The sequence below is a fragment of the Periophthalmus magnuspinnatus genome, chromosome 8, assembly GCF_009829125.3.
Source record: "Periophthalmus magnuspinnatus isolate fPerMag1 chromosome 8, fPerMag1.2.pri, whole genome shotgun sequence".
Lineage (NCBI taxonomy): Eukaryota > Metazoa > Chordata > Actinopteri > Gobiiformes > Gobiidae > Periophthalmus > Periophthalmus magnuspinnatus.
The window spans coordinates 826267-851442 of NC_047133.1; the positions used below are offsets into that span (position 1 = coordinate 826267).

General features: G+C 42.3%; 1 protein-coding gene across 1 annotated transcript in view; it reads right to left on the reverse strand.

Annotated features, from left to right (window-relative positions):
• Positions 1-25176, reverse strand: part of tanc2a (tetratricopeptide repeat, ankyrin repeat and coiled-coil containing 2a) — a 47135-nt gene that overhangs the window by 12515 nt on the left and 9444 nt on the right. Inside the window, exons 2-11 of the mRNA XM_055223463.1 lie at positions 17930-18002; positions 17667-17774; positions 10969-11108; positions 10200-10362; positions 8716-9024; positions 5336-5461; positions 4992-5255; positions 4781-4917; positions 399-630; positions 162-334 (exon numbers count right to left, since the gene is read on the reverse strand). Coding sequence (XP_055079438.1) covers positions 162-334; positions 399-630; positions 4781-4917; positions 4992-5255; positions 5336-5461; positions 8716-9024; positions 10200-10362; positions 10969-11108; positions 17667-17774; positions 17930-17990 — 1713 coding nt within the window. The 5' untranslated portion in view covers positions 17991-18002. The remainder of the gene's footprint in view (positions 1-161; positions 335-398; positions 631-4780; positions 4918-4991; positions 5256-5335; positions 5462-8715; positions 9025-10199; positions 10363-10968; positions 11109-17666; positions 17775-17929; positions 18003-25176) is intronic.

Here is a 25176-nt window from a genome sequence, read left to right on the forward strand (position 1 = left end):
GAGTAACATCTGTAAACAACCTGCCTCATACATCATTACAGCTTAAATCAACAAGATCACACAATTTGACTAGTTTAACTTCACAAAAACAGGATTTGTTGGTGTGAAACAGTCGGTGAACTATTATGACGACCTTCTTTCGGAGTAGAAATACCGTGTACCTGTTGGGCCGTGCGGACGGTCGTGATGACCTTTAACCAGGGAGGGAATCTCTGAATGTTCCGACTGAGGAAGGAAGCCAGGGTGTCGCCGTAGTCCGGGCGGTGGAACTCTGCCTCGTTCAACCCGTCAATCAGCACAATGAGCCCCGTCCGCTCGGCGTGGATCTTCCTCTCTGCAGAAAACGCACACCAGAGTCACCACATCATCCTCTCGCCGCCTCGTAAACCCCGACGTACCTCTGTGGAGCAGGTCGAGCGGCTCCAGGATCCCCCTGAGCAGCGCGGCGTCGGGGTCTTGGATGCAGGAGCGCAGACTGAGCACGCTCTGCAGCTGGGGCGAGTGGTGGAGCAGGTCTCTGTACGACGACAGCTGAGGACTGGAGCTGAGCGTGGCGGCCATGTTGTGGACAAACTCCGGGATGAGACATGTGTGACAGTTGTCCGCCTGACAGAAGTGAAAGGACACGACCTGCGGAGAAAACGACGAGGAAATGAACCAGTCGTCCTCTGTGTTTTTGAGTCTGTAATTAACTAGAAAACAGGATGTTATCTCATTATTTTGACGTGTGTGTTGGCGTTATTGTCGCCTTTACCTTTTGTAAAACGTCGCTCTGTTCTGTGAGTCGTGAAAAGTCTTAAAGTCTTTATAAACTGATCGTGCTGCATAAATAAGACGCTCAAATTGTGTTTTTTACAGTAAAAATCAGATGCAGTGGGTTTAATTCCTGCTGCTTTTCTATTCAATTTCACTTCAGTGCATCTTTACTCCAGACTCTTTGTTTCGTCTCTGTCTTTGTCTGTTTTAAAAATGGACAAACAGTAACATTTACGTTTTAAAAAGTGTCTCCACGTTCGACTGAAGCGACTGAACTGAATCTTATGTTTGTGAGTCGCATTTTAAATAAATCAAAATAAAGAATAAATAAAACTGTTCATTAAAGTTCTTAGTGCAGCAAAGTGTTCATTCAACATCTCGGTCGCACTGGTCCAGACATGGGAAAACTACGGCCCAGGGGCGACACACGGCCCGCTGGACTGATTAATCCGGGCCGCTGAATGTGACCAAATTATATTAAAATAGAACCAAACTTTGTTCAATTTACCTTTTCACCAAGTGGTAGATTTTTTGGCACCGGCATGAACTGAATGTGAATAATTCTGCAAAAATGTCTAAAATGTCTGTCTCTCCGTCACTATGTGGCGCTGTGTGAACATTAAAGAGGAAAAAAGGAACTTTAATGATTTTAGGAAATATAAAAAATACTTTCCCACTGTAAATATATCCTGGCCCTTCCCCTCTGTCACATTTTAGAACCTATTGAGCACCCGTAAAGAGCACCTGTAAAGAGCACCCGTAAAGAGCACCCGTAAAGAGCACCCGTAAAGAGCACCCGTAAAGAGCACCCATAAAGAGCACCTGCAGCAAGCAACAAGCTACGTTTCTCAGCGTTTTGAAAGAGGTTTATGACATTTATCCTTTTATTTTATTGAATGAAGCTTTATCCTCGTCTTAGTCACGTCCAGTCTTCACTTACATCGCAACAAAACGACCTCTCGGACTAAACCGCGACTAAACCACGACTAAACCGCAACTAAACCGTGACTAAAACGCGACTAAAACATGACTAAACTGTGACTAAACCACGACTAAAACGCGACTAAAATGCGACTAAACTGTGACTAAACCACGACTAAACCACAACTAAACCGCGACTAAAACACGACTAAACCACGACTAAAACACGACTAAAACACGACTAAACCGCGACTAAAACATGACTAAACCGCGACTAAAACACGACTAAACCACGACTAAAACACGACTAAACCGCGACTAAAACACGACTAAACCGCGACTAAAACACGACTAAAACACGACTAAACCGCGACTAAAACATGACTAAACCGCGACTAAACCGCAACTAAAACACGACTAAACCACGACTAAAACGCGACTAAAACACGACTAAACCGCGACTAAAACGCGACTAAACCGCGACTAAAACACGACTAAACCGCGACTAAACCACGACTAAACCGTGACTAAAACGCGACTAAAACATGACTAAACTGTGACTAAACCACGACTAAAACGCGACTAAAATGCGACTAAACCGTGACTAAACCACGACTAAACCACAACTAAACCACAACTAAACCGCGACTAAACCGCAACTAAAACACGACTAAACCACGACTAAACTGCAACTAAACCGCGACTAAACCGTGACTAAAACGTGACTAAACCACGACTAAACCGTGACTAAAACGCGACTAAAACATGACTAAACTGTGACTAAACCACGACTAAAACGCGACTAAAATGCGACTAAACTGTGACTAAACCACAACTAAACCACAACTAAACCGCGACTAAAACACGACTAAACCACGACTAAAACACGACTAAAACACGACTAAACCGCGACTAAAACATGACTAAACCGCGACTAAAACACGACTAAACCACGACTAAAACACGACTAAACCGCGACTAAAACACGACTAAACCGCGACTAAAACACGACTAAAACACGACTAAACCGCGACTAAAACATGACTAAACCGCGACTAAACCGCAACTAAAACACGACTAAACCACGACTAAAACGCGACTAAAACACGACTAAACCGCGACTAAACCGCGACTAAACCGCGACTAAAACACGACTAAACCGCGACTAAACCACGACTAAACCGTGACTAAAACGCGACTAAAACATGACTAAACTGTGACTAAACCACGACTAAAACGCGACTAAAATGCGACTAAACCGTGACTAAACCACGACTAAACCACAACTAAACCACAACTAAACCGCGACTAAACCGCAACTAAAACACGACTAAACCACGACTAAACTGCAACTAAACCGCGACTAAACCGTGACTAAAACGTGACTAAACCACGACTAAACCGTGACTAAAACGCGACTAAAACATGACTAAACTGTGACTAAACCACGACTAAAACGCGACTAAAATGCGACTAAACTGTGACTAAACCACAACTAAACCACAACTAAACCGCGACTAAAACACGACTAAACCACGACTAAAACACGACTAAAACACGACTAAACCGCGACTAAAACATGACTAAACCGCAACTAAAACACGACTAAACCACAACTAAACCACAACTAAACCGCGACTAAAACACGACTAAACCACGACTAAACCACGACTAAAACACGACTAAAACACGACTAAACCGCGACTAAAACATGACTAAACCGCGACTAAAACACGACTAAACCACGACTAAAACACGACTAAAACACGACTAAACCGCGACTAAAACACGACTAAACCGCGACTAAAACACGACTAAAACACGACTAAACCGCGACTAAAACATGACTAAACCGCGACTAAACCGCAACTAAAACACGACTAAACCGCGACTAAAACGCGACTAAAACACGACTAAACCGCGACTAAAACGCGACTAAACCGCGACTAAAACGCGACTAAACCGCGACTAAACCGTGACTAAAACGCGACTAAAACATGACTAAACTGTGACTAAACCACGACTAAAACGCGACTAAAATGCGACTAAACCGTGACTAAACCACGACTAAACCACAACTAAACCACAACTAAACCGCGACTAAACCGCAACTAAAACACGACTAAACCACGACTAAACTGCAACTAAACCGCGACTAAACCGTGACTAAAACGTGACTAAACCACGACTAAACCGTGACTAAAACGCGACTAAAACATGACTAAACTGTGACTAAACCACAACTAAACCACAACTAAACCGCGACTAAAACACGACTAAACCACGACTAAAACACGACTAAAACACGACTAAACCGCGACTAAAACATGACTAAACCGCGACTAAACCGCGACTAAAACACGACTAAACCACGACTAAAACACGACTAAAACACGACTAAACCGCGACTAAAACACGACTAAACCGCGACTAAAACGCGACTAAAACACGACTAAACCGCGACTAAAACATGACTAAACCGCGACTAAACCGCAACTAAAACACGACTAAACCACGACTAAAACGCGACTAAAACGCGACTAAACCGCGACTAAAACACGACTAAACCGCGACTAAACCACGACTAAACCGTGACTAAAACGCGACTAAAACATGACTAAACTGTGACTAAACCACGACTAAAACGCGACTAAAATGCGACTAAACCGTGACTAAACCACGACTAAACCACAACTAAACCACAACTAAACCGCGACTAAACCGCAACTAAAACACGACTAAACCACGACTAAAACACGACTAAAACGCGACTAAAACACGACTAAACCGCGACTAAAACGCGACTAAAACGCAACTAAACCGCGACTAAACCGCAACTAAAACACGACTAAACCACGACTAAAACACGACTAAAACGCGACTAAAACACGACTAAACCGCGACTAAAACACGACTAAACCGCGACTAAAACGCGACTAAAACATGACTAAACCACGACTAAACCGCGAGTCTGAACACACCTCAGCCTGAAAAACACACTCCACTGTTTTATCCGAGCGTCTTAACCTGCTCCTCGTGAGTAAATGTGTAAAACTGAACGCGCTGGTGTTAACGGCGTTGACTTTGGAGCGTTTTATCGTACCTGTCCCGCCAGCCGCCTCAGCGCTTCCTCCTGTCTCCGTCTCATCTCTGGAGTCCCCGGGCAGCTCCCCTCTCGTCCTTCATCTACGTCTTCACCTCGTCCCACTGAATTATGGGAAAACTGTGCATTTTCAGCATCTAAAAACAGTTTATTAGAGAACGTCACAAAACACAGTGACCACGTTTATACAAAGTGCAGTCGTCGTTCGTACTTTTAGCGACGCTCGTGTTCGCAGCGCTCGGCCACATCCGGTTTCCGTGACAACTCAAAGCCACGAGTCGAGCGATGATGGCCGTTTTACCGAAGCCCATGTTACCGACGATCACCACGCCGCGATTTTGCGCTGGATCCGAGCTGCGCAGACAGGCATCGACTTCCTGGAAAAGCCACTCCCTTCCCGTGAACAACCAATCAGCAGCGAGCCCGGGAATCTCGAAGTGGAAGGGCTTGAGGTTGAGCGATGGAGTAAAACGGACTAAAAAAACGACCCGTTATTAGTAAAATCATTGTGTAAATCATGGTTTGAATCATTTCCAAACAGGTTTCCGTGGTTACCTATGTGCTCCTGTTGACTACGACTCCCAGAATTCTGTCTGGGCATTCTGAGCGACGTCCTGGACGGGATGTGTCGCTGCTGCTCATCAAGATACGCCAGATCTTCAAGGTGGGCAGTGCTCGTAGCTGAAAAATACAATATTTATTAGCATTTTCCTCCAAAAAAATCCAGCATAAAGCGTTTTTTTCCAGCAGATACGAACCAAAACCGCCACATAAGTCACTGAAACTTCAACATGGCTGGAGGTTTTTTTAAAGGGAGAGTAAAACTGAGTCACACCTGAGCAGTTTTATTAGCTCTGACCTTGCAGCACGTAAACAAAAAGCCAAAAAAACAAGCCTTGCTCTGGTTGAACGCTTCACAAATTTAACAAGTTGTGAGGACAAAGTCACAGCTGTTGTAGGACTCACTGAGACGTCCTCACAGCTGAGCACAAAACAATAATAAGAAAACACTGAAGAACAGAAGAAGCCACAAACATCTTCACTCCAACGTTTTGTCCAGTTACAGATTTAACTTTTGGATTTGACTCTGGATCAGACCTGGACGACTCGACGGAGGGACAAAAGATTAGAAGATGTTAAATCGCTTGTGTAGAAATGTCCTTTTTAAAGCACAACCAACAACAAATCGATGCAAAATTGAACAATAACGGCAGAAAACAAAAGTGAAAATAGTGGCAATAATGATGCGTAAATCGTTGAATTGTAGGTTCGATTTATTTTCCCCCAGACATGAGACGATATTGAAACGTTGCGTGAAAAAAATACACTGCAAGGCCAAAAAAAATGTCTAACTAAGCAAATATATATGAGCGTTCTGTTGGATAATTACTGCACGAGCGATTACCGTGTTTTTCAGGCTAAACGTGCGCAGCATTACAAAGCGGTGTGTTGTTTTTGGAGAAAATTAAAGGATTTTAAGTGCACCTTATAGCCTGAAAAATACAGTATCTTTCAGCTGCAACAGGTTAATTAACCCCGACTGGAGCAATGAGCTGCATCTCGATTCTTAAACATGTGGAAAGACACGTCCCGGGGTCGAGGAAAAGATGTGAGTTTGTTTGAGAAAAGTCAAATCATCGGCGTCAAGCAGAGAAAACGTCTGAGGAGACTGAAGAAATGACTCAAATTGTGTTAAGAACTGTCCAACAATTATTAAAAACGGGAAGAATAAAGGAGACCCATCGTTTTCAAGGAAGAAATGTGGCGTTTGGTGAAATCAAATCGAAGAAAAACAACAGTAGAAAGTCGTGAAAGTCAGAGCCACGAAATATTAGTGTGTGACCTTTTTTTTTTTTTTTTTGAGGGTGTGTAAATGTGTAATTGCGATTATGTCACGATAATGATTCAAGTTGTTATGGATGAGCAGGGCCGTCCACTGATGTTTGGAGGCCCAGGGGTAATAAGCCTCACATGGGCCCCCTGGAATACAAATTAATAGGAAAAAAAGGGCCGATTCTGGGCCCCCTAAGACCCTGGGGCCCTGGACAACAGACCCTTTTGTCCCCCCTGTCAACTCTCCTGTGGATAAGTCATTTTTTTTCTGCACATTCTGGTGAAATAACAGCGATTATCTCTGTTATCTTATATAAAATGTCCCACAAAATGATTATTGTTGACCCTTTTTATCACAATAAACTATATTATTGTTTAGGTTGGTTGGTTATTCTTTCCAAAATATAATCTACTTTCACTTTGTAGCTCAATTAATTGACAATTACAACAAATATGTCACATTTTCTACCAAAGAAATGACATTATAAACACTGAAAACACAGCCTGTTCTCACCAACATCAGCAATTATAGTTTTGACTTTAGGACAAAAGACAAACATCAAACTGCAGAGACTTTCACTTGTTTCACGCCGTCGTCACTTCACACTGAAACAATCACTGTGTCCGTAACTTTTAGCATAAAAACTTATTCTAAGACGACACTGAGCTCGTTAAAGTTAAAATTAAACGGTTTATTTTGTCCAAACTCACCACTGAACACATCCAAACTCCATTATGTCCACTTTATGTCCACTTTATGTCCACTTTATGTCCACTTTATGTCCACTTTATGTCCACTTTATGTCCACTTTATCCACTCGTGCTGAGAAAGTCCCAGCCGTTTGTATCCTGTCTGTGCGTCTGTGTGTATATGTGTGTATGTGTGTGTGTGTCGGGGTGTGTAGGGGTGTATGTGTGTGTGTATGTGTGTGTGTGTGTCGGTGTGGGTGTGTGTATGTGTGTGTGTGTGTATGTGTGTGTGTATGTGTGTGTATACGTGTGTGAGTTACGTCATACGTGTCACTTCCTTCCTCCAAAGAGCTCACGTTTTTTTACGTTTTATAAAGTCCAACAAAAGAGGGAAAAGACGACGAGATTAGACCCAGAGAGAAGTTTGTGACACAAAGAAACGACTTCAGAGGAAGAGGAGGATTAGAAAAGAGGAGGAAGACTTGATTTTTAGAAAAGGACGAGATCATGGAGAGAAATTTATCATTTAATTTATACTTTTTCTACTTTAGGACGACTGGTTTATTACTGACAGTCAGACGGATAAATAATAGACAGACAGAGAGATAGACAGATAAACAGACAGATGGATAAATGGAGAGATAGACAGATAAACAGATGGACGGACAGACTGACAGATAGAGAAATAAACAGACAGACATATAGAGGTAATAATCCTGGATAATGGATTAATCGATAATAATCCAGTGTGTTTGTTGCAGTTCTGAAGTTTGAGTCGACTCCATCAGGACGAACAACAAACACAACGAGTCTCACAAAACAAAACACAACCAGAGGCATTTTTCAACTGAAAACATCTGTCCTGACTTCATCCTACCTTTATTTCTCCTAAAAAGAGCAGAGTTTATCTCGTCTGTTAAACAACATGAGAACTGTGTGAACTACAAATGATTTGTCCTCATCACTTTTTGCCAGTTTAAGGAGCAGATTAAGTTCAGTATTTCAGTTGTTTTTAGTCGCGTTGTATCGGCTGTTTAACTTTAGGAGTGATATTAAATGTGGGATATTGTGAGATAAAGGCACATGCAGCTCAAGTTTCTCTGTTTTAAAACGAGGAGGATGGACGTCACTTCTGATCACGACATCGAGCTTAAACACAGAACAGACACGAGGAGAAAACACAAAACTCTAAACCTTAAACCTGCTGAAGTTCAGAGGATAAACGTCTCTCCTTTTCTCCTCGTTTCATTTGACCAAAGTTAAACTACAGCACAAATATGAGTCAGACTTTAATCAATCAGCAGAGATTTACTCAGTGCGACGTCCACAGCTCAGACATAAACCCACACGGAGCGACAGAAAACCGAACGCACAACACGACAAACACACACACACACACACACACATCTCACCTGCCACGGAGTTGGGGCGGGGCATGAGGTAGAGAGGGATGGAGTGGGTGGAGCCTGAGGAGCCGTCTGGGTGGAGCTTGTTGAGGCTGTAGGTGGAGGCGGACATGTTGTCTTCGTTTCTGTACAGGAAGCCGTTCGTCCCGCCCCTCGGCGCCGCCACGCTGGATGAGGACGTAGAGGCGACCACGTGCCGCTCGCCGCCCTGGGGCCACAGGTTGAGGCTGCTGCCGTGGTAACCGTTGCCGTGGTACTTGCCGTTGTTGTTTTCTCGCTCCACGGCCGACTCGGCGGAGTAACTCGTCAGTGTGGCTACGGGAGGAGAGAAGTGTGAGGTTTAGTTTTCTGATCTAATGTCGTCTTGTTTTTTGAGTTCAAAGAAAGAAATAAACACAAATACAGATAAACATTTGATAATCCTGCATTTTACAAACTTCTACAAATTTATACTCCAGAAAATACGGTGCATAAATGTTGGATCGCAGTGACTCTAAAGTTTTCTCCCCGACAAAACCCACAGAGTCGATGAAACGTTCTGCACCGACAGTGTTTCTAAAAGCATCATTTTTATTCACACTTCAGGGAAACGTTTAGATTTTTATTCCTCAAATAAACGTTAGAGCCTGAAAACAGACTGATAAAATGAAACATGCATTTCAGCTCATCAAATCTCTTCAACTCATCAAATCTCTTCTTTAAGACGCTCTGGCCCTGGGTTTATCTGATCACACAACGACTTTTCATGTTGTGCATCTCGGCTGCGTCTCATGGAGTCGTGCCTTGTCTGAGGGCAGCTCTTCCTTCACAATCAGTTTCATTCTATAATTCTGTACTTATTTTTTTAAATCTATGAAGGTTTGAACTTTGAGAGAGTTTAAACAAAAGAGAAATGTGAGAAAATGTTAACGCCTGTGTGAGAAAAGTGTATAAAGTGTGTGGTGAGGGGTTTGACACACAAAAACAGAGAATAATTAAAATAAAGCTGATAATTCATGTTTATTTTTAGAACGTGACCCCCACGATAAACCAGGACGACTGTAACATTTAAGATTATAACACGACTGCAGCAAAATATAAAAACCTTTAGGACAGATTTAAACTGTTAGTTGTGTGTTTGTGGTTGTGTGTTTGTGGTTGTGTGTTGTAGTTGTGTGTTGTAGTTGTGTGTTGTAGTTGTGTGTTGTACTTGTGTGTTTGTACTTGTGTGTTTGTAGTTGTGTGTTTGTGGTTGTGTGTTGTAGTTGTGTGTTGTAGTTGTGTGTTGTAGTTGTGTGTTTGTACTTGTGTGTTTGTAGTTGTGTGTTTGTGGTTGTGTGTTGTAGTTGTGTGTTGTAGTTGTGTGTTGTAGTTGTGTGTTGTAGTTGTGTGTTGTAGTTGTGTGTTGTAGTTGTGTGTTTGTGTGTTTGTGGTTGTGTGTTGTAGTTGTGTGTTGTAGTTGTGTGTTTGTAGTTGTGTGTTGTAGTTGTGTGTTTGTGTGTTTGTCGTACCTATGATGCCGCTGTCCCTGCTGTCCAGGGTGGAGGAGGGGGAGGTGATGTAGTTGGACGGGGCGTGCTTGTTGTTGTTGTTACTCTCTCCTCCAGCAGGGGGCAGCAGAGTGGAGCAGGGGGAGGTGCTGCCGCTGGCCAGACTGGAGGACGGAGAGATCCTCTGGGGACGCAGACAGAACGAGGGACAAATCAATACAGAATAACGACGAGGGACGAGGGACGAGGAGGACAGGACAGACTGAGCTGGACAAATATGGATTTAAGAAGAAATGTATAAATCTACAAAGATTCATCAACTAAACACGAGTCGACTGAAAAGAATCAGTAAAATAATCACAGTCATATTTTTGGACATTATGATCTGGACTAAAGACTAAAACACACGAAAAGACATTTAATAACAAAAACAGAGGCGTTATTATTATTATTATTATTATTATTTTCATTATTATTATTATTATTTTTATTATTATTAGCCTCAGTACTTTTATTATTACAAATATTCTTATTGCTATTATTATTATTATTATCATTATTATTGTTATTATTAAAAAGAATAAACGTCTGACTTCAGTCCATTCCTCCGTCATCACATTTCTGTCTTTATGTGTTTAATGTTTTTAAAAATAAATATACGATGATTAATTAAGTCGATTAATCAAAACATTTGTCTCTTTCGGGTCGACGGATAAAATAAAGTGATAAAGTAAAGTGTGTTTAATCAAACTAAAGGGTCGTGTTGTGAGTCGGGGGCGTGGCGTCGTACCGCTCCATCCTCCTGCGCGTGGGAAAAGGGGGCGGAGTCTCGCGTCACCGTCTTATCCCCCAGTAAAAAGTCCAGACGAGTCATTAACGCGTCAGCGGCTTCATCGACCGAGGGCGGAGGCCCCAGCTCCTCCTCCTCACCTGGAAACACAGAATATATGTGACGAGGTTTAAACGAGCAGGTCAAAGGTCACGTACTCTCAATCTAAAAAGTACTTTTGAGAAATATTTATCATGATGAAGGTACAGAGTGTAGTACAGGGTGTAGTACAGAGTGTAGTACAGAGTGTAGTACAGGGTGTAGTACAGAGTGTAGTACAGGGTGTAGTACAGGGTGTAGTACAGGGTGTAGTACAGAGTGTAGTACAGGGTGTAGTACAGGGTGTAGTACAGAGTGTAGTACAGGGTGTAGTACAGAGTGTAGTACAGTTTGAAGTACAGTGTGTATTTCGTCACGTTCTTCGTGGACATAGATTTAATGTCGTACTGTGGAATATTACAGCCAAAGGAAGTTTCCATGGAAACAGGAGTGAGTTTTTCAGAGCAATAAACAAAAGAAAAATGAAAAATCGTTTCTTTGTGGTGATTTTTTGGAGTAAAAAGTGTCTGTGTTTTATTGTTTTATTGTTTTATTGTTTTCCTTCCTCAGTGGGTGTGACCCGTCGTCTTCAGGCGTGTCAAGTTTTTCGTGGATTGTGAAAATTGTTACAAAACATTTAATAATAAAAATATTCAGTAACATTATATTTAATAAAGACGATCGAACAATAGAATTAGATTTCATTTGTGACGTCATAAAAACCGTTCCTAAAGTCGTCCTGGATGTGTCGGGACGAGAAGACGCTTTGAACAAAAAAACTTTGAAGTATTTTCGTCAGACTCCGCCCCTCTACGCCGTTGCCATGGTAACACAAAGCCCTACCTTTTTCTATCGCGGGAGAGAAGCCGCGCCAGTGAAATCAGTTTAATCCGACGCAGAGAGAACAGAGAGCGGGAAAAAACTCACAAAACACACAACACGGAGTAACGAGCGCCCGGCGGAGCGGACGATTGATCTCAGCGTTAATATATTCACTATCATGACCTAAATACGCCAAGTACAGACACGCCAGGCGCTCAGATGAACGCACAAATACACACAAATACGCACAAAGCCACAGCCGCAGCATGAAAGCTCATACTCTCTGTAATTACGCCTCTGAACTGCTGACGGCTCGACTCCAGGAGCAGGAGCCGGAGCTTCGCCGAGAAAAACCAAAGGAACAAAAAGAAGGGCCCAAACACGCAGCCCTGCGGTCGCACAATGACGGGGTGCAGGACATTTTTAGTCAGACCAAAATCAAGCGGAAAGGATCAGAGACGCACAGCAGACACGTCCGTTTGGAGAGTTTTAACCGTTTTAGAGTCGACGTTAAACCGCGGCGCAGTTTTATTCGTAAACTTTCATTTTTGAGCCTGACGTTTTTTCAGAAATGTTGATGTTTCTCTCGATTGTGCTGCCAGTGGATGGATCTACTGCAGATTTTGACAGATTCTTACAAACTAAACCAAACGCCACGTAAAATAATCATCCAAGTGTCTAAAGTACGTGTGTCAAACGCAAGGTGCATGGGCTAAATGTGGCCCGCCGTGTCATTTTATGCGGCCCACAGCAAGGTAAATGAAAAGGTCTGAGTGTCTGAAATGTCACTTTTTCAGGAGATACAGTTACACAGACATGTTTTTTACATCTATGGAAATACATGTGCGATATTTATAAACTGAATAAATAGTAGTTACATTTATTTTTTACTTTGAGACCATTTTCCTGATGTGGCTCTGGTCTAAAGTGAATCCAAACAGAAGTGTGAGACTGTAGGTTTGCTCTTTCTGTTACTGTGCCACTTGAAATGATCGTTTATTATCAACTTCATCTAAATGAACCAGGACAAATTGTGAAGTTTTGGGTCCACTGTAGATTTACGGTTTGATTTATTTAGAAAAAAAACTCGCCCTGGCAGAAAATAAGCATCACGTCTCTATATTTCTCTGATCGTTGTGTACATTTTTGTCTATTATTCTCCTCTCACATGTATTTTACCTTTAAACTCAGCGAAACCGTCTGTGGTTCACAAACTAAACAGTCGATTGTGTGACCTTATCCCACTACAATCATCCTCTCATCAGCACAACACAAGGGAAAAAAGTATTTTAAAAGGAAAATTTAGGAAATTAAAATGTACCAGCTTTAGTGTCTGCTATAGAGGTCCACAAATATGGAATGAATTAAGCATTGACATTAAACAGTCTCCCTCATTACATATATTTAAAAGAAATCTGAAATGCAAACTACTGGGAAGCTATAGTGCCTGACTGAGTGCGGCTCAAGTTCTGCATTGGATCTTCTCTCTGCTCATAACGGGTGTGTGTATGTAAACGTATGTGGATATGTGTGTGTGTATTATACATATATTATACATATATTTATATATGTGTGCAGCTGCATGTATATATGTATGCTATGCATGTGTCATATATAGATATTATATGTTGTATAGGTCATATATAATGTATAGGTTGTGTTGGTGTGTGCTATATGTATGTATATGTATGTGTGTATATATGTGGATAGATATGTAGATATATGGATATATTGTGTATGTATGTGTGTATGTATGTATGTATATGTGTATATGTATATATATATATATATATATATATATATATATATATATATATATATATTTATATTTATATATATTTATGTGTGTGTAGGGCAAAGTAAAGAAAAGGAATACTTGCCAAGCCATCATTGGGTGTTGCGCACAGGGTGATGGACCCCATTACATAAGCTTTACAGCTTCTTGGGGGTTCCATGTTTTTCACAGGGTCAATTGGGAATAGGTGAACGATAGACACTTCCATATGTAGCATATAAACGCAGAATTGTAGATAGTATGTTGCTACGTGTGTGTATGTGTGTATGTGCCTTACTAAACTTTGACCATTGTGAAAAATAAAAATTGAATTGAATTGAATTGAATTGAAACACGACGTCCTCTTGTTTCTCAGGAGCCTCATTTGGAAGGGCATCCTTTACAATTATGTTATTATCAAAACATAAGCAATAAACTAACCATTGTGTGAAGGAAATCTACATCTTTCATGGTCTTGGGTTTTGCTTTTTTTTTTTTTTTTCAGTTTTACATGTGTTTTTACAGTGTATGAACGTGCATTGTGTCGTGCGTCCTGATTGGCTGTTGGACTGTAGACCATTGTGTCGTGCGTCCTGATTGGCTGTTGGACTGTAGACCATTGTGTCGTGCGTCCTGATTGGCTGTTGGACTGTAGACCATTGTGTCGTGCGTCCTGATTGGCTGTTGGACTGTAGACCATTGTGTCGTGCGTCCTGATTGGCTGTTGGACTGTAGACCATTGTGTCGTGCGTCCTGATTGGCTGTTGGACTGTAGACCATTGTGTTGTGCGTCCTGATTGGCTGTTGGACTGTAGACCATTGTGTCGTGCGTCCTGATTGGCTGTTGGACTGTAGACCATTGTGTCGTGCGTCCTGATTGGCTGTTGGACTGTAGACCATTGTGTCGTGCGTCCTGATTGGCTGTTGGACTGTAGACCATTGTCCATCAGTCTCCTCCGTGCCGTGTCTCCTGTCCAGTACAGAATGTGTTCAGACAAATTTACATAAACGTTGGATCTCAGTGTGACTCTGAAGTGCTGTACGTTTGCGATTTGTTTTCTCCCCGACAAAACCCACAATGTCGATGAAACGTTCTGCACCGACAAAGACGCCTACGAAGGTTTGAACTTTGAGAGAGTTTAAACGAGAGAGAAATGTGAGAAAATGTTAACGCCTGTGTGAGAAAAGTGTATAAAGTGTGTGGTGAGGGGTTTGACAGACAAAAACAGAGAATAATGTAAAAATAAAGCTGATACTTCATGGATTATTTTTTAACGTGACCCCGACATAAACGAGGGACCAGCGCAAACTTAGTCATAAAAATGTGTCTCATAAAACAGTTGTGTCAGATGCAGCTGGAATTTTGACGTTTACCTCGACCAACACACTCACAGGAACATGAGAGAACGTCTGCACTGCCCTCGTGTGACTGGAGTTGGTATTACAAGTTTTCAAAATTCTCCTTTAAGCTGCTCCCGTTTCACTTTGTAAACGAGGTCGTCGGGGGCTTTGACTCGTCTCACACCTGTAACAATCATTTACATCATTCCCACCTTCCTGCTCCGTCCTTCCTTGTCGTCCTCTCGCCGTCACATTCCCGCCGCACTCCAGCCAATCCCGGCGCAGATCCGGACTCTCGTCGTGCGACAGACAGCAGCACACGTAGAACAGGAGACACTGCAGGAGCGAACAAACATGGCCGACCACGTGCGCCGCCATCACGTCGCCGCAGCATCCGCAGTCGTCCTCCCGTCTCCGCTGGCGACGCGTGGAACAATCCGGGCGGCGCAGTTTGATTCTAGAGCGAGCGCAAGCCTTTAAAATCGTCGCCGTGCAGTCCATTTTGGCTAGCTAGCAGCCAAGAAGTGAAGTTTTTTTGGGGGGGAGTAGTAGGCGGAGTTAAAGAGAACTCATTGTATGCAGTTTTTGGTAAGTTTTGGTATTTTGGTCGATAAATACAAGTCCAACCGATGTTTTCCAGTTTTCTTCTTCTGGTCCAAAGCTCCTCCTTTTTTTTTTGAAAGGTACAAAGGATCAGGGGAGTAGATTAGGGAGCCAGGAATGTGATAAGGCAAGAAAAATCCTCCAAAAAAAGGGGAAAAAAATAAGATAAGATGCAGTGGGAGCTACAGCAAAGCAGCTTTACAAAGAAACAGCCCGAAACTGTCCAGGACTCGCAGGAAAAAAACTGAAAAACTGACCACAACTCACAGCAGACAGATGATGTAGCTCCTCTCAGCCACAAATCCTCCGTCACTCACAGAGAAGTTTAAAACAAACAACCGTGCATGTTCTAAAAGTGTCGTTTTTCTCCAAAGATCCTGCGCAATCGAGTCCAAAGAGCGAGAAGAAAAAGTCCAGAGGATTCAGAAAGTTTTTGTCTCAACAGCAGGACCACCATATCTGGGCTGAAAGGCGACCTCCCTCGTCTGACTGCACCGCAAATCAAAAGTCCCCTCCTCCAACCCCACGGCCCTACACACACACACACACACACATGCAGCGAGAGGAGGAGGAGCTACGACGTGTGATCTGCTCCAGGAGGCACTCGAGGAAAAGTTTACCTAGAAACTGAGGACTGGAGGAGGTCAGCAGAGCAAGAATCTGGAACAAATACTTGGAGGAACAGTAAAGTTTATCTGCAGAAACTCAAATGAAGTTTTTGTTGGTTTGACTGAGCCGCTCGTGACTTTATTTGAATCGTAAATGCACTGTTTTTTGTTTTTCAGAGCAGAGACACTCGAGAAGCTTCGGATCGTCGGGTCAGTTCTGCATCGTTTGACACAGTGTGAAGGAAAAAAAAAAAAGTTATTTAGTCCTCAACACTTTGGAGAACTCGCCGCGCTTTCACCAGACGTTACTAAATAATCTGCTTGTCTTAATCTTTAATCTTTGCTCATCGATGAAGCAGAACAGAAACACGAGTTTGTTTTTCATAATCAGAGTTAAAGCTGCGACGTGTCAGGAGAACGACCCGGGCCCCACGTTACGACGAGTGTTTTGACAGAGGAAGCGACAGGGGAGACCCAGGGAGAGACGGCACATGTTAATGTTTAGGAGAAGTGTGTCAGCTCAGCCCCGGGGAGGAGGAAGAGGAGGAGGAGGAGGAAGAGGAGGAGGAAGAGGAGGAGCTGTGGAGTTACCAGAGGCTTAGGTTACATTTGTGCATCTCTCTGTTTAAGTGCCACACAACAGATCAAACGAGTGCGACCGAGAAAACAGGACGACTCTGTGGAGAGTTTTGATTTAGAAAAAAACAAAACAATTTAATAAACTCTGAAATTTCTTAAACTATTTTTACATTAATGAGTAAATGTACGGATGCACTTATAAGTTCACCTTTCACAGATTTTTTTGTGCAATTTTACATGTTTTTTTTACAGCGTCTGAACGTGCATTGTGTCATGCGTCCTGATTGGCTGTTGGACTGTAGACCATTGTGTCGTGCGTCCTGATTGGCTGTTGGACTGTAGACCATTGTGTCGTGCGTCCTGATTGGCTGTTGGACTGTAGACCATTGTGTCGTGCGTCCTGATTGGCTGTTGGACTGTAGACCATTGTGTCGTGCGTCCTGATTGGCTGTTGGACTGTAGACCATTGTGTCGTGCGTCCTGATTGGCTGTTGGACTGTAGACAAAACCCACAATGTCGATGAAACGTTCTGCACCGACAAAGACGCCTACGAAGGTTTGAACTTTGAGAGAGTTTAAACGAGAGAGAAATGTGAGAAAATGTTAACGCCTGTGTGAGAAAAGTGTATAAAGTGTGTGGTGAGGGGTTTTACAGACAAAAACAGAGAATAATTAAAATAAAGCTGATACTTTGTGGATTTCGTCTGTTGCTGTTGTATTTTTAGAACGTGACCCTCACGATAAACCGATATGCTCTAAGAAATTTGGATAAATGATGTGGGCAAAAGGTCAGAATTCTTAATCCAAACACGTTCAGTTCAACCTTGAGACGCTTCTGATGCGTCCGATTTTTCGCTGCATCGTCGCATCGTCGCTCCCTGTGCTCCTCTCACCTGGTCTCTTGGTCAGTCGAAGATTGAGCAGAGGAGACGACGGCAGTGACCGAGTGAATCCCTCGATTATTCTGGCGTCCGATCCGTCAGAATCGATGCTGCTGCCGCCTGAGAATCACAAAAAAAAGACTGAGCAGATGTTTAAAATGTGACGATGACGTGACGTTCAATACAAAGTGCTCATGTCAAAGACGTATCATAAAATATTAAGCTAATAACACATTTAATAAACAAATGTACTTGACTGAACTGCACCAACTCACCGCTGGTCGTGCTCTTGCGCCCTCTGCCTCCCAGGAGCATCTTCAGACTGTTTCGGAACATGGCTGGACACTTCTGAAAACAAAAACAAAACAAAAAAACACCATAAGTTTTTCAAAATCTGCTTCATTTCCTTTTAAGAATGAGCTGTTCCGTTAGAACTTCTGCTTTTACTGAACCCCAAACCTCAGGCGCTGTGGGTCAGAACACGACGACCTCAGGATTAAGAAACGACGCAAAAACATGAGGACGCCTGAAGGTTTGGACAAATCCACGCGGGGGGATTCGCTTCATCTGCGCTGGACAGGAATGCGGCGAGTAAACGAACAGCGAGGGGTCAGTGGAGCTCGACGTGCGGTCACAGACGAGCGTAAAGTCAGGAGTTTTATTAATCAAAAGACGCTCGGCAGTGGATTAAACTGATTTTTACTCACACCCTGCAAAGTTTATTATTTCAAGAGGTTAAATTTGTGGCTCTTATGAAACGCACAAGTCCGGGTCACGAAGCAGCGACGACACCGGTCAAACCAAATCACACGTGAGCGGAAAGTTTAAAAAGTCGTGCGTTTATCTGTCATCACCTCAAAGAAGCAGCAGCTCAACCAAAAGTCACATGATCTGATGAAAAACATGAACTGTGATAAATACAAAACGTTTAACCCAGCGTCACAAACTTTGAGTCTGATCTGATGCTCGTTTTGATCACATGATGACACTGTACGAGGTCACGGGGTTATTTTCTCACTGTTACTGTTCTTGACCTGGCGCGGGGTCAGATTCCTCGTTTTCCAGCACAGGCGGCCGATTGTTCCTGATCATTCTTATCGTGGACTCGTCACAGCGCCGTATAAAAGCAACAAAGAGTACAAAGTGTAAGACGTTTTCCCCTCAAGTGCCGCTGGCGTTTTACGAGCAGAAGGACTAATCCGTGTCTCGTTTGTCTGAGCGTTTCACAGTCGTCTTCGGCAGCTTCAGGCTAAAGTCACTGTTGGGCCTCGTAAAGAAGCTACAAGTGGAACATTTGAACGAGAGCTGTAATTAAAGGGTGAAGGCGGTGAAACGCAAAACCATTCTGGAAAATATGGTGTTTGTTCGATTGGATTCTAGAAAATGTGACAAAAAGACGCAGTATATTTATCCAGCTGGTTTATTTTGTCAATAAAACGGACTAATGTTCACGATTAACATGAGATCAGAGTGAAATCTGTGAGAGTTTGGGTTCGACTCGTGTCAGAGCTGTCACTGTGGTCTGTGGTTGAGTCTCAGCAGTTGTTTCCAAACCTGGAGGTCTGGAGTCCCACGGGGCTGGAGACAGTTTCAGGGAGGCCTCAGATCATTTGGAGTGTGTTCAATAAAACTTTAACGTGGCGTCTGATGAGAAATGTGACAAAAAATTGAAAGAACGACGCATCACGATCTAAACTTTGGTTGATCTGGATGAAACACTTTTTAATAAGAGTGTGTGGGGCTGAAGTGGAGTCTCTTTTCTTTAGGTAAAAGCTCTGACTCAGGACCACAGCCCGTCTCTTTATGTCTCAGTGTCCAGACGTCCTGCTGTGTCCAGACGTCCTGCTGTGTCCAGGGCTGCACAGCGTTTTTCACTTAAATCCTGCATCAGGCAAATTCTACCTGAGTCCTGAGGTTCACCGTCAGAGACAATATCCACTTCTACTCTCCTCTGCCGTTTCACGAGAACCACTGTCACAAAACACAAACACAACACAAAACGCAAAAAAAAACAGAGATGCTCGTACAATCAGGATGTGGAAAGAGGATACTCAGGGGTAAAAACAGTAAAGAAGGATCTCAGCTTGTTTCAAACGACAAAAAGAATCATCCAGGTCAATGAAAGACTTTGTTCAATAAAGGAAAGAGTCACAGTCACATAAAGAAACAGCAGAACAAACAGCAGAGCAGACTGTGGGTCACACTTAGTTATTGTTCTGGGCTCTGAGAAAAAAGAAGTTCATGTGGTCGAGTTCATGTGGACGCACCAGAGCAGCAGCTTCAGTCACAGACGTCCAGGAAAAGGTCTGTGGAAACGTGTCTAAAGGAGCTAAACACACCAGGTAAAAGTGGAGCTCACCAGGCACCGAGGCCTCGAACCAACGGCTCTACACAACTTCTCCCTCTGTGTCTGATGTTGGACAGTTAAGACAGAATTAGGAGTGAAAATTTAGCTTCTACTGTCCATAAACAAATGAATAAGATGAATAAACGTGGTCTTAGTCTGGACATGGTCTCGGCCTTTTGAGCTGATAATGAAACTGGAAACTATGGGAAAAATAACTCTTTAAGTTAATAACAGCTCCAGAGTTAAACCACATTGTGCGTAACAGTTAAACATGAAGGACACACACTGATCTAGAGACAAAGGGACTAAATATTCAGCCATGTTTCCTCAACAGTGAAAAGAAACGAGGAATCCACGGTGTGTTTGCTTTTGTGGAAGACGATTATTTGTGTGTGAGCGTGTGACCCTCTGGAGGACGACTTCATAAACGTTGAATCAGGAGGTGTTTTTTTGTCCCTGTTGTGTCCAAAGTCTCAGGTGAATGTGTCTTTGATGAAGTTGTGGAGCAGAGTTTGATTCTGTGTCAGATTCTTTTAGTGGGACGGAGACGATGACCCTGCGACTAAAGATCCCGTCCCAGGAAGCAACAAAAATAAAGTCTGAGTCAGCGTTGGTCAGTTTTAACTAGGGCTGGGCATCATTAAGGTACGATACGATACGATACTCTCAATCTCGATGTAATGCACTTTCTATTCCACACAATACATTTCAAATTGATTCAATATGATTCAGTGAAAAATAGACTTTCGGGAGCTCAGTCTCATGTTGCATTTATCTTCTGTTTATTGAAGATGAATAAACAGAACAAAGTGCATTTTGTTTTGTGATTTTACCAGCGATAAAAACACATCAGACTGTTCCATGTGACAGTTTATACGAGCTCCACATTTACACAGAGACATGTGCAGTTTAACGACTCTGAAGGAGCGAAACACATCGACTAAAACAACTGAGAGTAAAAGTCTGTTAAAACACGACATACGCAAGAAATACTTCTGTTTTAATCAAAACAGTGAATCAAATGTCAAATGTTTTGCATAAACGAGTCTCTTTCCTCTAAACGAGTCACAGTAGAGCTGAGACTGAATCATTTGGTGAAATACACAAAATACGCTCTTGGCCATATATTTACACAGTAGTGCAGGTATTTATGTATATATTTGTGTATTTATACTGTGTCAAGTATTTACACAATATCATATTTTGATATTTCAGTATTTTTGTCCTGATCTGGATGATGGAGGAAAACATCACCACAGTCTGAAGGTCACAGCTCAAAATGACCACAACATCAGTCCTCTGACCTGGACAAAGTGTCTCTGACCTGGACAAAGTGTCTCTGACCTGGACAAAGTGTCTCTGACCTGGACAAAGTGTCTCTGTCCTGACGTCTGTCCTGGACAAAACCAGTGTGATCAAAACTGTTGGAGTTAAGTCTGAAAACACAAGACCAACAGCAGCTTGTGTCAGTAAATATATTATTATTATTATTATATATTTGTTGAATTATATTTAACCTTAAATTATATTTAACTTTTCTAATCAGTGACAAGTTTCTAACAAATGTCTCCTTTGTCCCTTTGTCTGTGCAGAATGTCTCTGTGTTTCTGTAGTTTATGATCAGACGTTCCTTCCTCAGAGTTTACAGACATAAAGTTTGTCTCATTTTGTGCAGCTTCACTTTTTTAATGTGTCCAAACTGTGACATCTACTGTCCTGGAAATGTGTCCATGTCCAAAGTTAAATCAGTTTATTAGTTTCATATGTTGGTGTTGGTCCATATCACGGGCGTCACATTTTCACTCAGGGCCACATCAGCAAAATGTCTGTCCTCAAAGGGCCAGATGTAAAATAAATTTAATTACTTTTTTTTACTTTTAATTAACTGTTTCTGCATTTATTACTTATTGAAGTTATAAATATTGTTATTCATTTGCATAGATGTAAAAATGTGGCTGTGTAACAGAATGACATTTTAAGACCATCATACCTTTAATTTACTCTGTTCAGGGCCACATTAAATGATTTGGAGGGCCACATTTTGCCCACGGGCCTTGAGTTTGACACATGGTCTAAATGGACATGAGTTTGTATAATTGATGTTTTTTTCAGACCCTGGTTTCCACAAACACTGAGCAATAAAAACACAGACGTTTAAAATAATGTCCCTCATTATTCCTGAGTCCAACTTAAAGGTGTTTTATACAAGAAGCATTTCAGACTCCACAGGCCGAGTCTCTGCAGGAGCAGGAGGAGCAGCAGGAGGAGCAGGAGGAGCAGGAGGAGGAGCAGTGAGCGGCTCTCGGAGCCTCAGCTGGAGTCCCGTCCAGCTCAGTGTCTGTGGCGTGTGAAGCGTCTGACGCCGCGGTCGCTCGACGCTCCACACGTTTATGAGCCTGTCCCCCCAGCCTGTCCCCTCAGCCTGTCCCCCCAGCCTGTCCCCCCAGCCTGTCCCCTCAGCCTGTCCCCTCAGCCTGTCCCCTCAGCCTGTCCCCTCAGCCTGTCCTCTTTGTAGGTCGCTCGACGCTCCACACGTTTATGAGCTGACTCTGCAGAATGTCTCATTTGTGTGTGTGTCTCTTCTCTCAGAGCACCATCCCCCTCTCCTCCACCCGCGACTACACCGTGACTTCAGAGCACACCCGGCGCCGATGCCATTGCTAAGCAACCGGCTGCTGTTGCTTAGCAATCCATTAATGAGCATCGAGAGTCAGGTGACCACGTCCATCTGCAGCGGCGCCACGGGGTCGACTGTGGAACGTGTTAAATATAAACAACAATTCACAAAAAGGACTTTTCTACACAGTCCAGCTGGAAAATACAAGAAAGAAAGAACAAACTGCTCCACCCTGCTCTTAAAAACACCATCAGACTGAAATGAAAATGAACCGAGCCCCAAAAACATCATGGACCAAAGGGCGAGTGCGGCTTTAGTTTGAGTAAAATGTTTATGAGCCTTAAATAAAATATAAATAAATATATAATAAATAAACTGCCCCCGCGACCCGGCCCCGGATAAGCGGAAGAAAATGGATGGCTAAACTAAATCACCTATAAAACCAAATTATGTCACAACAGAAGCTAAAAGAGCGAGACATCGTCCACAGAGCGAGACATCGTCCACAGAGCGAGACATCGTCCAAGGAGCGAGACATCGTCCAAAGAGTGTCCCACAGAGATTGTCCTACAGAGATATACGTCAAACTACAGTCTTGTCTCAGACTTATTAACTGAGTGAAGTTTGTCCCAGGGCCTAAATCAGAGGACATCCACATGAGTCTTTTTCACAAACTACATGAGACAAATCCTGAGTCTTTGTCCAAAACGTTTGTCACGTGTCAAAAAAAACTATAAATAATGATGTAAATGTGAAACCTGGAGATTTATGAAAGACAAAAAGGTCCATGGTTTGATCCAGCAGATACAGACTGTCCTGAGTGTCCCCTGAGCCTGTCCCCTGAGCCTGTCCCCTGAGCCTGTCCCCTCAGCCTGTCCCCTGAGCCTGTCCCCTGAGCCTGTCCCCTGAGCCTGTCCCCTGAGTTTCGTCTTTGAAACGCCGCCGAGGTGAAAAGCGTCAAACATGAATCTAAAATGTCACTGCGTCGTGAAGTGAACTGAAGCTTTTTATTATATTTATATATATATTTATTTTTTTTAATTTATTTATATTATTTTGAGAGAATCGTGGAATATAGAGTTTATGGTGTGTGTTTGTAAAGTGTGTTTGTAAAGTGTGTGTTTGTAAAGTGTGTGTTGTAAAGTGTGTGTTGTAAAGTGTGTGTTGTAAAGTGTGTTTGTAAAGTGTGTGTGTTGTAAAGTGTGTGTTTGTAAAGTGTGTGTGTTGTAAAGTGTGTGTTTGTAAAGTGTGTGTTTGTAAAGTGTGTGTTTGTAAAGTGTGTGTTTGTAAAGTGTGTGTTTGTAAAGTGTGTGTTGTAAAGTGTGTGGTTGTAAAGTGTGTGTTGTAAAGTGTGTGTTGTAAAGTGTGTTTGTAAAGTGTGTGTTTGTAAAGTGTGTGTTTGTAAAGTGTGTGTTTGTAAAGTGTGTGTTTGTAAAGTGTGTGTTGTAAAGTGTGTGTTGTAAAGTGTGTGGTTGTAAAGTGTGTGTTGTAAAGTGTGTGTTGTAAAGTGTGTTTGTAAAGTGTGTGTGTTGTAAAGTGTGTGTTTGTAAAGTGTGTGTTTGTAAAGTGTGTGTTTGTAAAGTGTGTTTGTAAAGTGTGTGTTTGTAAAGTGTGTGTTTGTAAAGTGTGTGTTGTAAAGTGTGTGTTTGTAAAGTGTGTGTTTGTAAAGTGTGTGTTTGTAAAGTGTGTGTTGTGAAACTGGTGTGTGTCATTTTCTGTCCAGTTCATCAATGAATCGTTTTGTTCCTCAATGTGATTTTGTTAAATATGAATCTTTTACTTTTCCTTTTACTCTTTCAGACTTGTTTTGGTGGGACTGAGGTAAATATTTGTCTCAGTTTTACATCAATTAAGTTTCAGTTTATGAAGAAAAGAAGAAAACAAAAAGATGGAGACCAGAGGAAATAGAGGTGAGTTTTTAAATCTCCAAAAAACACAGGACGAGTTTCACCAAAGAAACACAAAACATTTAACTAAATAAATATCCTGTGATCATTTTTATGTATCAAATCATAATTATCATTTGGCTGTTGTTAATATTAAAGCTGCTGTGACCTTTGTCCAACAGGAAGTGACATCACAAACTTCATCAAAAATCTAAAGTAGAAAAAAGAAGCAGGATTTTTCATCTGTAAAATGAGTCGTCCAGTCGCCGTGAAGTTTAAACATTAAACCACAGAACAGAATTTAACATTTATCCAACTGAAACATGAGATTCACTGAAATGAACAAAACTAAAGTGTCAGTCCAGACGTCACACACACGTGTGGACTGAGACTCAGTCCAGACGTCACACACACGTGTGGACTGAGACTCAGGCTGATCTGAAACTTTAATATAAAAAAGATCTGAGTCTGATCCATTTACACAAAAACATCAGATGAGCAGGATCAGGAACTTTAATTAAAATGAAAAATGTAAAATGTCTGAATGTCTGTCCCACGAGTCTAAAGTGTGTGTGAAATGTGTGTGTGTGTGTGTGTGTATATATATGTGCGGGGGTGCATGTGTGTGTGTGCAGGGGTGTGTGTATATATGTGTGTGTGTGTGTATGTATA